Source organism: Pristiophorus japonicus, chromosome 20, assembly GCF_044704955.1.
Source record: "Pristiophorus japonicus isolate sPriJap1 chromosome 20, sPriJap1.hap1, whole genome shotgun sequence".
NCBI lineage: Eukaryota > Metazoa > Chordata > Chondrichthyes > Pristiophoridae > Pristiophorus > Pristiophorus japonicus.
Window position 1 is genome coordinate 93,342,928 of NC_091996.1, and position 13,854 is coordinate 93,356,781.

General features: G+C 56.6%; 1 protein-coding gene across 1 annotated transcript in view; it reads left to right on the forward strand.

Moving 5' to 3' along the window:
• The window catches only part of dnah2 (dynein, axonemal, heavy chain 2), a 242,216-nt gene extending 233,862 nt beyond the window's left edge, over window positions 1-8,354 (forward strand). Inside the window, 6 exon segments of the mRNA XM_070863165.1 lie at window positions 486-637; window positions 1,351-1,465; window positions 4,829-5,005; window positions 6,556-6,630; window positions 7,582-7,732; window positions 7,980-8,354. Of these exon segments, the coding sequence (XP_070719266.1) occupies window positions 486-637; window positions 1,351-1,465; window positions 4,829-5,005; window positions 6,556-6,630; window positions 7,582-7,732; window positions 7,980-8,134 (825 nt within the window). The 3' untranslated portion in view covers window positions 8,135-8,354.
• Window positions 8,355-13,854: the final 5,500 nt, after the last annotated feature.

Genomic DNA, 13,854 nt, shown 5'->3' on the forward strand with positions numbered 1-13,854 from the left:
CCCCCTCTCTCCCAGCGCCCCCCCCCTCTCTCCCAGCGCCCCCCTCTCTCCCAGCGCCCCCCCCTCTCTCCCAGCGCCCCCCCCCTCTCCCAGCACCCCCCTCTCTCTCCCAGCGCCCCCCCTCCCTCTCCCATGCCCCCCCCTATCTCCCAGCCCCCCCCCTCTCCCAGCGACCCCCTCTCTCCCAGCGCCCCCCCCTCCCTCTCCCAGCGCCCCCCCTCCCTCTCCCAGCGCCCCCCCTCCCTCTCCCAGCGCCCCCCCTCTCCTAGCGCCCCCCCCCCTCTCCCAGAGCCCCCTCCTCTCTCCCAGCGCCCCCCCTCCCTCTCCCAGCAACCCCCCCTCCCAACGGCCCCCCTTCTCCCAGCGCCCCCTCCCTCTCCCGGTGCCCCCCCCCATCTCCCGGCCCCACTGCCCTCGCATTACTCACCAGTCCCCTCGCACGGAGCTCCCGGCCCGACAGTAAGGTCCCTATCTCACCACGGCAGGTACTGGAGCTGTCGGGCGACGTGCTGCAGAAGACGCCCGTAGACCTGGACTATGAAGGGACACGGCTGATGCTGCAGGGCGACAAGTCCCCACTCAACGTGGTGCTGCTCCAGGAGATCCAGCGCTACAACATTCTCCTCGGCACCATCAGGTCAGGTTAATGCTCCGCCTTTGGTCATTTTACCTCACTCCCCCCGCGCTGTGTCCTCAATACTGCCTTGTGTACAATCGCAGCTGAAATACTGGTGCCCGTCGTGGCACTCTCATCATCAAACACTCCCAGGGCAGGTACAGGGGGTTAGATACAGAGTAAAGCTCCCTCTACACTGTCCCATCAAACACTCCCAGGGCAGGTACAGCATGGGGTTAGATACAGAGTAAAGCTCCCTCTACACTGTCTCATCAAACACTCCCAGGGCAGGTACAGGGGGTTAGATACAGAGTAAAGCTCCCTCTACACTGTCCCATCAAACACTCCCAGGGCAGGTACAGGGGGTTAGATACAGAGTAAAGCTCCCTCTCATCCTCCTCTGCTGAAGGTGTTGACTCAGTGTTAGGTGTGATTGCCGGGCACTGACTGCCTCCCTGGACCTGAGCCAAATGGTCAGTGTGTGATTGTTGACTGGCTATTCAACCATGGGGTGTTTCACATGTGCTCCCATCCCTATCGCCACCCACCATCCGCTTCCCACTCCTCTCCAGCAGTGCTTCTCTCATTAAATAAATGATCGGATTCCTCCAGTTGGCTGTGTTGTTCCCTATGCCGCCTGCCTTTCCCAGTTGTAACTTTTCCTGCTCCGTTGTCCTCGTGTTGCTCTGGTGTTGCGCCCACTATGTAACCGGCCACGTTTCTCCCTCCCCCAGGATGTCCCTCACTGAACTAAAGATGGCCATCCAAGGCCTGGTCGTCATGTCCACCGACCTGGAGGAGATATTCAACTGTATCCATGACGCTCGCGTTCCGTCTCTGTGGGAAATGGTAAGGGAGCTCTGAGCGGCCCGGGGCCCAGGGGAGGGACAATGGGAACGGGCTTTGATTTCCCCTGTCCCCGCTGGGCATCCTTCCACAGGCAAGCACTACCTCGCAACAATTCCTTTCCTTATCTGAGAAAGGATATACTTGCTTTAGAGGGATTGCAACAAAGGTTCACCAGACTGATCCCTGGGATGAGAGAGCTGTCCTACGAGAAGACAATGAGTAGATTGGGCCTATACTCTCTATAGAGTTTAGAAGAATGAGAGGTGATCTCATTGAAACATACAAGATTCTGAGGGGGATTGACAGGATAGATGCAGGGAGGATGTTTCCCCCCGGGCTGGGGAGTCTAGAACCAGGGGGTCACAGTCTCAGGATAAGGGGTCGGCCATTTAGGACTGAGATGAGGAGGAATTTCTTCACTCAGAGGGTGGTGAATCTTTGGAATTCTCTGCCCCAGAGGGCTGTGGAGGCTCAGTCGTTGAGTATATTCAAGGCAGAGATCGATAGATTTTTGGATATTAAGGGAATCGAGGGATCGGGCGGGAAAGTGGAGTTGAGGTCGAAGATCAGCCGTGATCTCATTGGATGGCGGAGCAGGCTCGAGGGGCCGAATGGTGCTTATGATGTCATGTGACCAGACATGACCCTAGACTGGGGGTACCATTGTGCGGGAGGGTAGCGAGCTGAGCACATTACCTTTCTCTCCCTTCCCCCACGTCCATGCGTTTCCCGGCCGGAGCCAACATTTGTCGATCCCCGTTGCCCCAAACCTCTCCCAGGCCCGTCGGTCAGAGAATTCCCCGAGTGCAGGGAGCTTGACTCTCCGAGGCACCTGGCTGACAGTGTGGGCGGGACCATGCAAAGGAGTTAGCACCTTGTATCACAGTTTGACACCGAGCCACACTAGAAAGAAGTCCCAAAGTGCTTTACAGCCAATGAAGTACTTTTGGAGTGTATTCACTGTTGTAATGTGGGAAATATAAGGAGCTATTAGGACAGGTGACCAAAAGCTTGGTCAAAGAGGTCGGTTTTAAGGAGCGTGTTGAAGGAGGAAAGGTAGAGAGGCGGAGAGGTTTAGGGAGGGAGTTCCGGAGCTTGGGGCCCAGGCAACAGAAGGCACGGCCACCGATGGTGGATCGATTATAATCAGGGATGCTCAGGAGGGCAGAATTAGAGGAGCGCAGATATCTCGGGGGTTGTGGGGCTGGAGGAGATTACAGAGATAGGGAGGGGCGAGGGCCATGGAGGGATTTGTAAACTAGGATGAGAATTTTGAAATCGAGGCGTTGCTTAACCGGGAGCCAATGTAGGTCAGCGAGCACAGGGGGTGATGGGTGAGCGGGGCTCGGTGCGAGTTAGGACACGGGGCAGCGAGCACAGGGGGTGATGGGTGAGCGGGACTGGGTGCGAGTTAGGACACGGGGCAGCGAGCACAGGGGGTGATGGGTGAGCGGGACTGGGTGCGAGTTAGGACACGGGGCAGCGAGCACAGGGGGAGTTGGGTGAGCGGGACTTGGTGCGAGTTAGGACACGGGGCAGTGAGCACAGGGGATGATGGGTGAGCGGAACTCGGTGCAAGTTAGGTCACAGGGCAGCGAGCACAGAGGGTGATGGGTGAGCGGGACTCGGTGCGAGTTAGGACACGGGGCAGTGAGCACGGGATGATGGGTGAGCGGAACTCGGTGCGAGTTAGGACACGGGGCAGTGAGCACAGGGGATGATGGGTGAGCGGGACTCGGTGCGAGTTAGGTCACAGGGCAGCGAGCACAGGGGGTGATGGGTGAGAGGGACTCGGTGCGAGTTAGGACACGGGGCAGCGAGCACAGGAGGTGATGGGTGAGAGGGACTCGGTGCGAGTTAGGACACGGGGTCAGCGAGCACAGAGGGTGATGGGTGAGCGGGACTCGGTGCGAGTTAGGACACGGGGCAGCGAGCACAGGGGGTGATGGGTGAGCGGGACTCGGTGCGAGTTAGGACACGGGGCAGCGAGCACAGGGGGTGATGGGTGAGCGGGACCTGGTGCGAGTTAGGACATGGGGCAGCCGAGTTTTGGATCTAGTTTATGTCGGGTAGAATTTAAGGACCGTCTTAAAGGAGGAGAGAGCGACGGAGAGGTTTAGGGAGGGAGGTCCAGAGCTTGGGGCCCAGGCAGCTGAAGGCACGGCCACCGATGGTGTGGTGTGGCGCAGGGCATGAATAGGAGAGATGGAGCGTAGAAGCTAGAAGCTGGTAAAGCAGCTTGAGCTGTCTGACATACGGAGGGGAAATGCAATGGAGAGATTTAAACATGAGGATGGGAATGTTACATTTGTGGGGTGTGACCCAGGAGTCAGTGTACGTCATGGAGAAGGGGCCAGGGGGACTTGGTGAGGGATTGGATTGGGGCAGCAGGGTGTTGGATGGGATTGAAGGACAAGGTGTGTCAGGATTGCTGGGCATAATGGCCTTTTCCCAGATATTCCTAATCAGTCACCATGTTTCCGTCAAAGAATCACAGAAATTTACAGCACGGATGGAGGCCATTTCGGCCCATCGTGTCCGCACCAGCCTACTCCCACTTTCCAGCTCTGGGTCCGTAGCCCTGCAGGTTACGGCACTTCAGGTGCACATCCAGGTACTTTTTAAATGTGGTGAGGGTTTCTGCCTCTACCACCCTTTCAGGCAGTGAGTTCCAGACCCCCACCACCCTCTGGGTGAAGAGATTTCCCCTCAAATCCCCCTCTAAACCTCCCCCCAATTACTTTAAATCTCTGCCCCCTGGTTGTTGACCCCTCTGCCAAGGGAAACAGGTCCTTCCTATCCACTCTATCCAAGTCCCTCATCATTTTATACACCTCAATCAGGTCTCCCCTCAGCCTCCTCTGTTCCAAAGTAAAACAGACCCAGCATCTCCAATCTTTCCTCATAGTCAAAACTCTCCAGTCCAGGCAACATCCTGGTAAATCTCCTCTGTACCCTCTCCAGTGCAATCACATCCTTCCTGTAATGTGGTGACCAGAACTGCACGCAGTACTCCAGCTGTGGTCTAACCAGTGTTTTATACAGTTCAAGCATAATCTCCCTGCTCTTGTATTCTATGCCTCGGCTAATAAAGGCAAGTATCCCGTGTGCCTTCTTAACCACCTTATCTACCCGGCCTGCTACCTTCAGGGATCTGTGGACCTGCACTCCCAGGTCCCTCTGTTCCTCTACACTTCTCAGTGTCCTACCATTTATTGTGTTTCCCTTTGCCGTCCTTGGGCACTGTAGAATTTAACGTATTTGTGTTGTGTTCCTCAGCCCCCGCTCCCCCTCGAACGCTCGGCATTACCTTCGCTTGTGTCGTTACCCTTGTAATAAGGTTCACCATCTCTCTTCCCTCAGGCCTTCCCATCAACCAAGCTCCTCGGGGCCTGGACCCGGGACCTGGTGCACAGAATCGACCAATTTGCCAAGTGGGCAGAGACCACGCACCCACCGATCATCTACTGGATCTCGGGGTTCACCTTCCCCACCGGGTTCCTCACCGCGGTCTTACAGATAGCAGCCCGCAAGAACACAGTAAGAATATCTCGCCCGCGCCTGGCAAAACCGGGCCAGGCTCAGCACGTGCCGCGCCTCTCGCAGTCTGCCACTCAGACCGGCAATATCCGGCAAACATCACAAAAATCCAGCCCCATCAAAGACAGGAAGGTTCTTCCTGGGCACTGCTCTGGGTAAAAGATGTACCCGACCAGGGGGTTCCAGCTTCCAGCCCCAGTGTGTGCTCGGTTAGTTGGAGCACTGCACTTTGGGAAGGATGCTGTAATGTATGCCTCTGTGGGTATGCTCACAGGTTTGTAGGGCTGTTGCACGACTCCCAGACTGCCTGCAATTTCTGCGGTCTGGAGGAGTCCGTGTTCCACGTGTATGTGCAGTGTGTGAGGCAGCAGCCCCTCTTCCAATATCTGAAGGAGCAGCTCCTCAAATTCTGGCTGCACTTCAGTCCCACACTCCTGATCTTTGGACACCTGGTGCAGAGGGGAGCGGGCAGGTCCGAAGGCCTCCTCGGCCAAGGGGGCCATCAGCCGGTCCAGGCAGCGGGGGGTCGTTCAGCCCGACTGCCTGCCTCTCTTCCGCGGTTACATCCGAGCCAGGTATCCCTGGAGATGGAGCACGCGGTGTCCACCGGTATGCTCGCGGCCTTCCGCGAGAGGTGGGCGCCGGAGGGACTGGAGTGCATCATCACCCCTGGCAACAGAATTTTAATTTGATTGGCAACATTCCCAGTTGATTTGGAAATGTGTGGGTTCTAGTGCCCTTATCAAAAGGGGCACTCGATTTAAAGTTATATCTAAAATAGTTGTAGAGCTGTTGAGTTGGGAGCGGCTTAGCCAGTCACGTGATGTTCACAAGACTCAATAAAACCCTGGCTAGTTGGGTTCGGGGGATCCACGATGGGGCAGGCGGTTGTGAGCCCGATGGATGAGCTGGTAATGTGTCGTGTGATTGTTAAACCTTTGCTAATAAACCAACTAGTTCTTAAGCAAAGAACCCATGAAGCAAATACATTATAGATGTCACGGCCTTGGCGAGGGGGCGGAGGAGATTGATCCCAGGGATGAGGGACGACAGTGAGGTGGAGAGACTGGAGAAGCTGGGGTTGTTCTTCTTGGAGCAGAGAAGGTTAAGGGGAGATTTGATCGAGGTGTTCGGAATCACGAGGGGTTTTGATGGAGTAAATAAGGAGAGACTGTTCCCGGGGCAGGAGGGTCGGTAACCAGAGGGACACAGATTGACGATAATCGGCGATGGAACCAGAGGGGGAGATGGGGAGAATGTGTTTACGCAGCGAGTTGTTGTGATCGGGAACGCGCTGCCTGAAAGGGCGGTGGGAGCAGATTCAATGGTAACTTTCAAACCGGGAATTGGATAAATACTTGACGGGGAAACATTCACCGTCTGTGGGGAAAGAGCAGGGGGAGTGGGACTGATGGGATCGCTCGCTCACAGAGCCGGCACAGGCTCGATGGGCCCAATGGCCTCCTCCCGTGCGGTGCGATTCTGTGATCTATTAATCAACTTAATTTAAAATATAAAATAACTCTTCTCATCGCTCCCCCCATCCCCAGATCTCGGTGGACTCGCTATCCTGGGACTTTATTGTTTCGGTGGTTGATGATAATAACCTGCTGGAGCCACCCAAGGTTGGTCCAACACTTCCTTACACACAGCGCCGCGATACCCTGAACCTTGGTGTAACTGTACAGAGGAAGGACCTTGCATTTCTACAGCCCCTTTTACGTCCATGTCCCAAAGCGCTTTATGCCCAATGAAGCACTTTATCTGCCGTGCAGTCACTGTTGTAATGTGGGAATCGCAGCAGCCAATTTGCGCACAGCAAGCTCCCACACACAGCCAATGGGATGTTTTAGGTGGTGCTGAGTGAGGGACAAATGTTGGATCAGGTCGCTCTCCCACGGGGATACCGAACAGACACCAAAACAGACAGTGCGGCGCTCCCTCAGTACTGCCCCTCCGACAGTGCGGCGCTCCCTCAGTACCGCCCCTCCGACAGTGCGGCGCTCCCTCAGTACTGCCCCTCCGACAGTGCGGCGCTCCCTCAGTACTGCCCCTCCGACAGTGCGGCGCTCCCTCAGTACTGCCCCTCCGACAGTGCGGCGCTCCCTCAGTACTGCCCCTCCGACAGTGCGGCGCTCCCTCAGTACTGCCCCTCCGACAGTGCGGCTCTCCCTCAGTACTGCCCCTCCGACAGTGCGGCGCTCCCTCAGTACTGCCCCTTCGACAGTGCGGCGCTCCCTCAGTACCGCCCCTCCGACAGTGCGGCGCTCCCTCAGCCCTGCCCCTCCGACAGTGCGGCGCTCCCTCAGCCCTGCCCCTCCGACAGTGTGGAGCTCCCACAGGCACTCAATGCAGAATGGCTTTAAGCAGGAGATGAAGTGTTGCCTCGTTGTTTGGGAGCAATTTAACCAAATGACCATTGTTCGAGTGTGAGAATGCAGGTTAGTTAGTCAACCTCAGCACATCACACCACGGGGCCCACTCCTGTCCTACACACGCGCCCCCCCCCCCCGCCTTGTCAGGTGGTGCTCCGGATGCACCGCCGAGTACTGACCCATAACTTGTCTGTCCCTCAGGACGGTGTGTTTGTGAAAGGGATGTACCTGGAGGGGGCCGGCTGGGACAAGAGGAACGCTTGCCTGGTGGAAGCTGAACCCATGCAACTGGTCTGCCCCATGCCCACCATCCACTTCAAGCCCGTGGAGAATAAGAAGAAGTCTGGCAAAGGTATGGACTCCACGGGGGGGGGGGGGGGGGGGGGGGGTGATGATGATGATGAGGAGGAGGGCGGCGACGACGACGACGACGACGACGACATGGCAGAGCCCTGGGCTGGGGAGGAGGAGGAGCCCCGGGCCGATGGAGGGGTGGACCCCTGGGCGGGGTAGGGTGAGGGAAGGAGGAGCCCTGCCGGGTATGGGGGACATGTGTACAGTGCGGGGATGGTTAACCATGTTGCTCCCATTCCCCGCAGGGATCTACTTGTGCCCCTGTTACTATTACTCACAGCGAGCTGGTACCTTTCGCCACTCCTCCTTCGTGGTGGGCATCGAGCTGAAGACCGGGGAGCGACCGCCCGATCACTGGGTCAAACGGGGCACCGCGCTGCTCCTCAGCCTCGACTATTAGCCCCTCCGCAAGGCCGGGGAGCGACTCCCCGAATAATAAAGATTTTAGAATAGAGGAACGATGCTATAAATCCCAAAGAAATTTTAATTGTCATTATTGAAGAATCTAATCGGAAATTCCTGTTTGTCAAACGGTAATAATGCAACGCACCAGTGTTGCTCCTGTTGGCGCCCAGAAGCATTGTTTAATTAAATGCGAAGGCAATAAATATTTTTCAAAGGACGCATGGCGCACTGTATTTGATGTAGCATTCACGCCACACATGCCAGGCAATGACCATCTCGAGCGAGAGTCTAACCACCGCGCCTTGACATTCAACGGCATTCCCATCGCCCAATCCCCACCAACATCCTGCGGATCACCATTGACCAGAAACGTAACTGGACCAGCCATGTAAATACTGTGACTACAAGAGCGGGTCAGAGGCTGGGTATTCTACGAGTGTTTCACCTCCTGACTCCCCAAAGCCTTTCTACCATCTACAAGTCAGGAGTGTGATGGAACACTCCCCACTTGCCTGGATGAGTTGCAGCTCTAACAACACTCGAGAAGCTCGACACCATCCAGGACAAAGCAGCCGCTTGATCGACACGCTACCCACCACCTTCAACACTCACTCCCTCCACCACCGGCGCCCCCTGGCTGCAGTGTGCACCATCAACAAGATGCACTGCAGCAACTCGCCAAGGCTTCTTCGGCAGCACCTCCCAAACCCGCGACCTCTACCGCCTAGAAGGACAAGGGCAGCAGGCCCATGGGAACACCACCACCTCCACGTTCCCCTCCCAGTCACACACCATCCCGACTTGGAAATATATCGGCCGTTCCTTCATCGTCGCTGGGTCACAATCCTGGAACTCCCTCCCTAACAGCACTGTGGGAGCACCTTCACCACACGGACTGCAGCGGTTCAAGAAGGCAGCTCACCACCACCTTCTCAAGGGGCAATTAGGGATGACAAGGCAGGTACAGCACGGGGTTAGATACAGAGTAAAGCTCCCTCCACACTGTCCCATCAAACACTCCCAGGGCAGGTACAGCACGGGGTTAGATACAGAGTAAAGCTCCCTCCACACTGTCCCATCAAACACTCCCAGGGCAGGTACAGCACGGGGTTAGATACAGAGTAAAGCTCCCTCTACACTGTCCCATCAAACACTCCCAAGGCAGGTACAGGGAGTTAGATACAGAGTAAAGCTCCCTCTACACTGTCCCATCAAACACTCCCAGGGCAGGTACAGGGGGTTAGATACAGAGTAAAGCTCCCTCTACACTGTCCCATCAAACACTCCCAGGGCAGCTACAGCACGGGGTTAGATACAGAGTAAAGCTCCCTCTACACTGCCCCATCAAACACTCCCAGGGCAGGTACAGGGGGTTAGATACAGAGTAAAGCTCCCTCTACACTGTCCCATCAAACACTCCCAGGGCAGGTACAGGGAGTTAGATACAGAGTAAAGCTCCCTCTACACTGTCCCATCAAACACTCCCAGGGCAGGTACAGGGGGTTAGATACAGAGTAAAGCTCCCTCTACACTGTCCCATCAAACACTCCCAGGGCAGGTACAGGGGGTTAGATACAGAGTAAAGCTCCCTCTACATGTCCCATCAAACACTCCCAGGGCAGGTACAGCACGGGGTTAGATACAGAGTAAAGCTCCCTCTACACTGTCCCATCAAACACTCCCAAGGCAGGTACAGGGAGTTAGATACAGAGTAAAGCTCCCTCTACACTGTCCCATCAAACACTCCCAGGGCAGGTACAGGGGGTTAGATACAGAGTAAAGCTCCCTCTACACTGTCCCATCAAACACTCCCAGGGCAGGTACAGCACGGGGTTAGATACAGAGTAAAGCTCCCTCTACACTGTCCCATCAAACACTCCCAGGGCAGGTACAGCACGGGGTTAGATACAGAGTAAAGCTCCCTCTACACTGTCCCATCAAACACTCCCAGGGCAGGTACAGCACGGGGTTAGATACAGAGTAAAGCTCCCTCTACACTGTCCCATCAAACACTCCCAGGGCAGGTACAGGGGGTTAGATACAGAGTAAAGCTCCCTCTACACTGTCCCATCAAACACTCCCAGGGCAGGTACAGGGGGTTAGATACAGAGTAAAGCTCCCTCTACAATGTCCCATCAAACACTCCCAGGGCAGGTACAGCACGGGGTTAGATACAGAGTAAAGGTCACTCCTTAATCATCAACCAAACCGACTATTCTGTTTTTCTAATAATTACAAGAACAAAGAACTTGATTGTAAAAGAGACGAGGGACTTTGAGAAACATTTAAAATAAAACTTTTATAACTTTTTTCATCCACTTACAATGCATCCAGTCCATCATGACATCACAGTCCATCATGACATCACAGGTGGTAATGGCCACAGTTTATTCAAGGAGGAATTGATGACATTACTTTCGCAAACCACACATGCCCAAATCTAGCCTGACATTGGACCAACTAGGTACTGGGTCAGCATTGGCAGGGCGGGGGCAGATGGCAAGCGGAGGGAGAGTTGGGGGGAGGTTTGGATTGAGCCCCGCGTGCATTCTTTGGAACCCGTCAAACCGTTTCGCGGAACCCTTTCCGAGCAGCCCCTCGCGGGTCTGATGCTCGTAGACTCGTTCCTGTGGGTGCACTCACAGATTGGGGCCGTGCAGAGTGGGGGACGGGGGAGGGGGAGGAGTGCTTGCACCCCCCACAGTCTCCGCGCATTGTGCCATCAGTTGAAACGAGCTATCGCCGTGGGTTTAGCCGCAAGGTCTGCAGGAAGGACAGGGGTCTGCCTCGTGGTAGGTAGGTAGGTAGGAGGGGCTCGTCCGTGTGGCGGTGACAGACACACTTTTTTTTTAGCTCAATAAGGACTGTGCCCCTTTGAGAAGGGGACAGTCCAGCACCTTGTTGGGGAGGGGTCAGATTCTCATGGACGGGACAATTCCGACAAGGAGACCCCCCCCCCCACCCAGGCCTCCCCATCCCACCCCAGCGAGAGCGACTGCGAGCACAAAACATGGCAACCACTCAACCTTGGCCACACGATCCTGTCCCTCCGCAGCCAATCGCATGGAGCCAATCCTGGCAATCTGGCCAACCCCAGGCCCCAGGGTCAGGAGACCACACCCTCTCCCCTCTTCCCCCCCCCCCCCCCCTAAGAGGAACATCCCAAATTCCGTCCCTTCCCCCTTCGGAGAGACTCAAAGACAGAGAAAGTGCCTCTAATCTTTCTCTGGGCTCCCTCGATCCACGCATCACCAATTCCCGTCGTCGTTAATTAATTAACGAGACACGGAATTCCTGTTTTTGGAGGCTGTGTGTTGTGGGGAATTCGCTGAGACAGCTCTTGCTCTCAAATTTAAATTCCCCAGCTGCCGTGGTGGGATTTGAACCCATGTCTCTGGATCATTAGTCCTGGCCTCTGGATTAATAGCCCAGTAACATAACCACAATGTCCCAGCCTTCCTCTCCCTTCCGTTCCTTACCTTAAGCCCGGGAGCTCCTACGGTGAGGGGCGGCTTTGTGCGCGAGGTTCCGCGACTGAAAGACCCTTCACTTGGAGACCTTGAGATGACCATCACCTTTCCTCCCCCCCCCCTCCCCCTCCCCCCTCTGGCTGAGGCGTGGGATGTGAGCCCGGCAGAACTAACCCGTTCAAACCCCCCACGTTACGTGGCCGGAAGCAGCTAGGGTTCCAATTTTAACCTCTTCCACTTAGCACACGCTGGGCCCCACCGTCGAGACCCGAGACCCGAGCGGGGAAATGGCAGCGGAGAATCACCGGAATGGTACCCCGGACTCCCAGGGTTAAGAGAGTACACAAACTAGGGTTGTATTCTCTGGAATTTAGACGGTTAAGGGGCGATCTGATGGAAGTTTTCAGGATATTAAGAGGAACGGATAGGGTAGATGAAGAAATTATTTCTGCTGGTTGGGGATTCTAGGATGAGGGGACATAGTGTAAAGATTAGAGCCAGACCTTTCAGGAGTGAAATTTGGGAGGAGGGGATTGCGGGGCGCCCTGTTTGACGGTGGTAGGGAGGGGGGCGTTCCCCCCTCACCCCCCCCCCCCCCCGAGAGGAAGTCCCAAAATAATGCACTCGACGTGCTCCGTGGGGCATGAGCTGGACGGAAGGAATCCGAGAGGGGCTCTGCGGCAGAAGGTGGGACGGGTATCGCTGCCCCCTATACCGGGCCCCGCCCCTTCATTAAAAGGGGGAGGGGCCAAGCTGCCGACTCTGCGGGCCCCGAGCTGGACCACCAGGGAGCGGAGCGCATGGCACAGTGCGGGGCTGCCAGATCGCGGCACGGATCCCGCGTTCCACGATGAAACAGGCCGCAACTCTTTAAAGCACCCCCCCCCCCCCTCCTTCCTCCCCACCCTTTAAATTTTGCCCGGTACACGCCCCTTGAATCTGTCGCGGTCATCGCTGGAGGAGTACGGCGCTCCCGCTGACCACTGACCGCTGCACTCCCGCGGAGCTTCCCCGGGGGGGGGCACTAATGAGAGGCACAAGCTGCCCCAATCCCTCCCCCACAGTCTAAAAATCAGAGCCAGACCTTTCAGGAGTGAAATTAGGAAATGTTTCTACACACAGAGGATACTGGGGGTCAGTTGTTAATTTTAAATCGGAGATTGATAGAATTTTGTTAACCAAAGGTATAAAGGGATACGGGGCAAAGGCAGGTAAATGGAGTTTGGTCGCAGATCAACCATGATCTCATCGAAAGGCGGAACAGGCTCAAAGGGCCGAATGGGCCTCCTCCTGTTCCTATGTTGCTGGGGGGGGGGGGTGGGTGAACGGGGACAGGGCTCATAGTCAGGAGAGGCCCAGTAAGGGTAACGTTTGGGGCGGTGCCCAGGGGCGGGGTGGGAATTGGAGACCTCCGCTGCCGCCCTCGTTCCCCCCACCGCCGATCCCAGCGAGCCCTCATCCCGTGGGACGCAGCCCGCTCGGAGGCTCCGTGCGAGTTTGCAGACCCCAAGATCTCGCCGGGAACAGGTGGGGACTAGGCCTCACCCCGCCCCCGCCCGCGGCATCGAAACCAGGCCTGAGTAAAGTGAAATCTAACCCTCACCCGCCCCCAAGGTGGGGGGTATCTCAGAAACATGTCAAGCCACCCTCAATGATAAAAGAGGTGACCTGTGACCTCTGGCCCTCTGGCCTAGGCGGGATTTGAAGCCTGGTTGCAGGAACCGAGAGGCCGGTTTGCACACTGATCACTCGCCCTCCCCCCCCCCCCCCACATCCCACCCCCCCCCAACCCCAACCCCACCACCCCCCCAACCCCACCACATCTCCTCCTCCGCCAGAGAAGTCCATTAAACCTCGGAGAGAAAAATACCAAACGCCAGCTTACTACGGTTAAGCCTAAATTCCGCCCCTCTCCGCATCGCCCGTAAACCCTCCCCCAGGCCCACACCCAGCCAGAGAGCCCGGTCCCCCTGCACCCCGCCCGAGGTCAAAGTTCAGCACTCCCGCCACGTGTCTGACCCCTCAACCACCAAGACCTCCGCGTGCCCGGGTGTGTGTGTGTGTGTGTGTGGGGGGTGGGGTGAGGTGTGTGTGTGTGTGTGTGTGGGGGGTGGGGTGAGGTGTGTGTGTGTGTGTGTGGGGGGTGGGGTGAGGTGTGTGTGTGTGTGTGTGTGGTGGGGGGTGGGGTGAGGTGTGTGTGTGTGTGTGGGGGGTGGGGTGAGGTGTGTGTGGGGGGGGGGGGGTG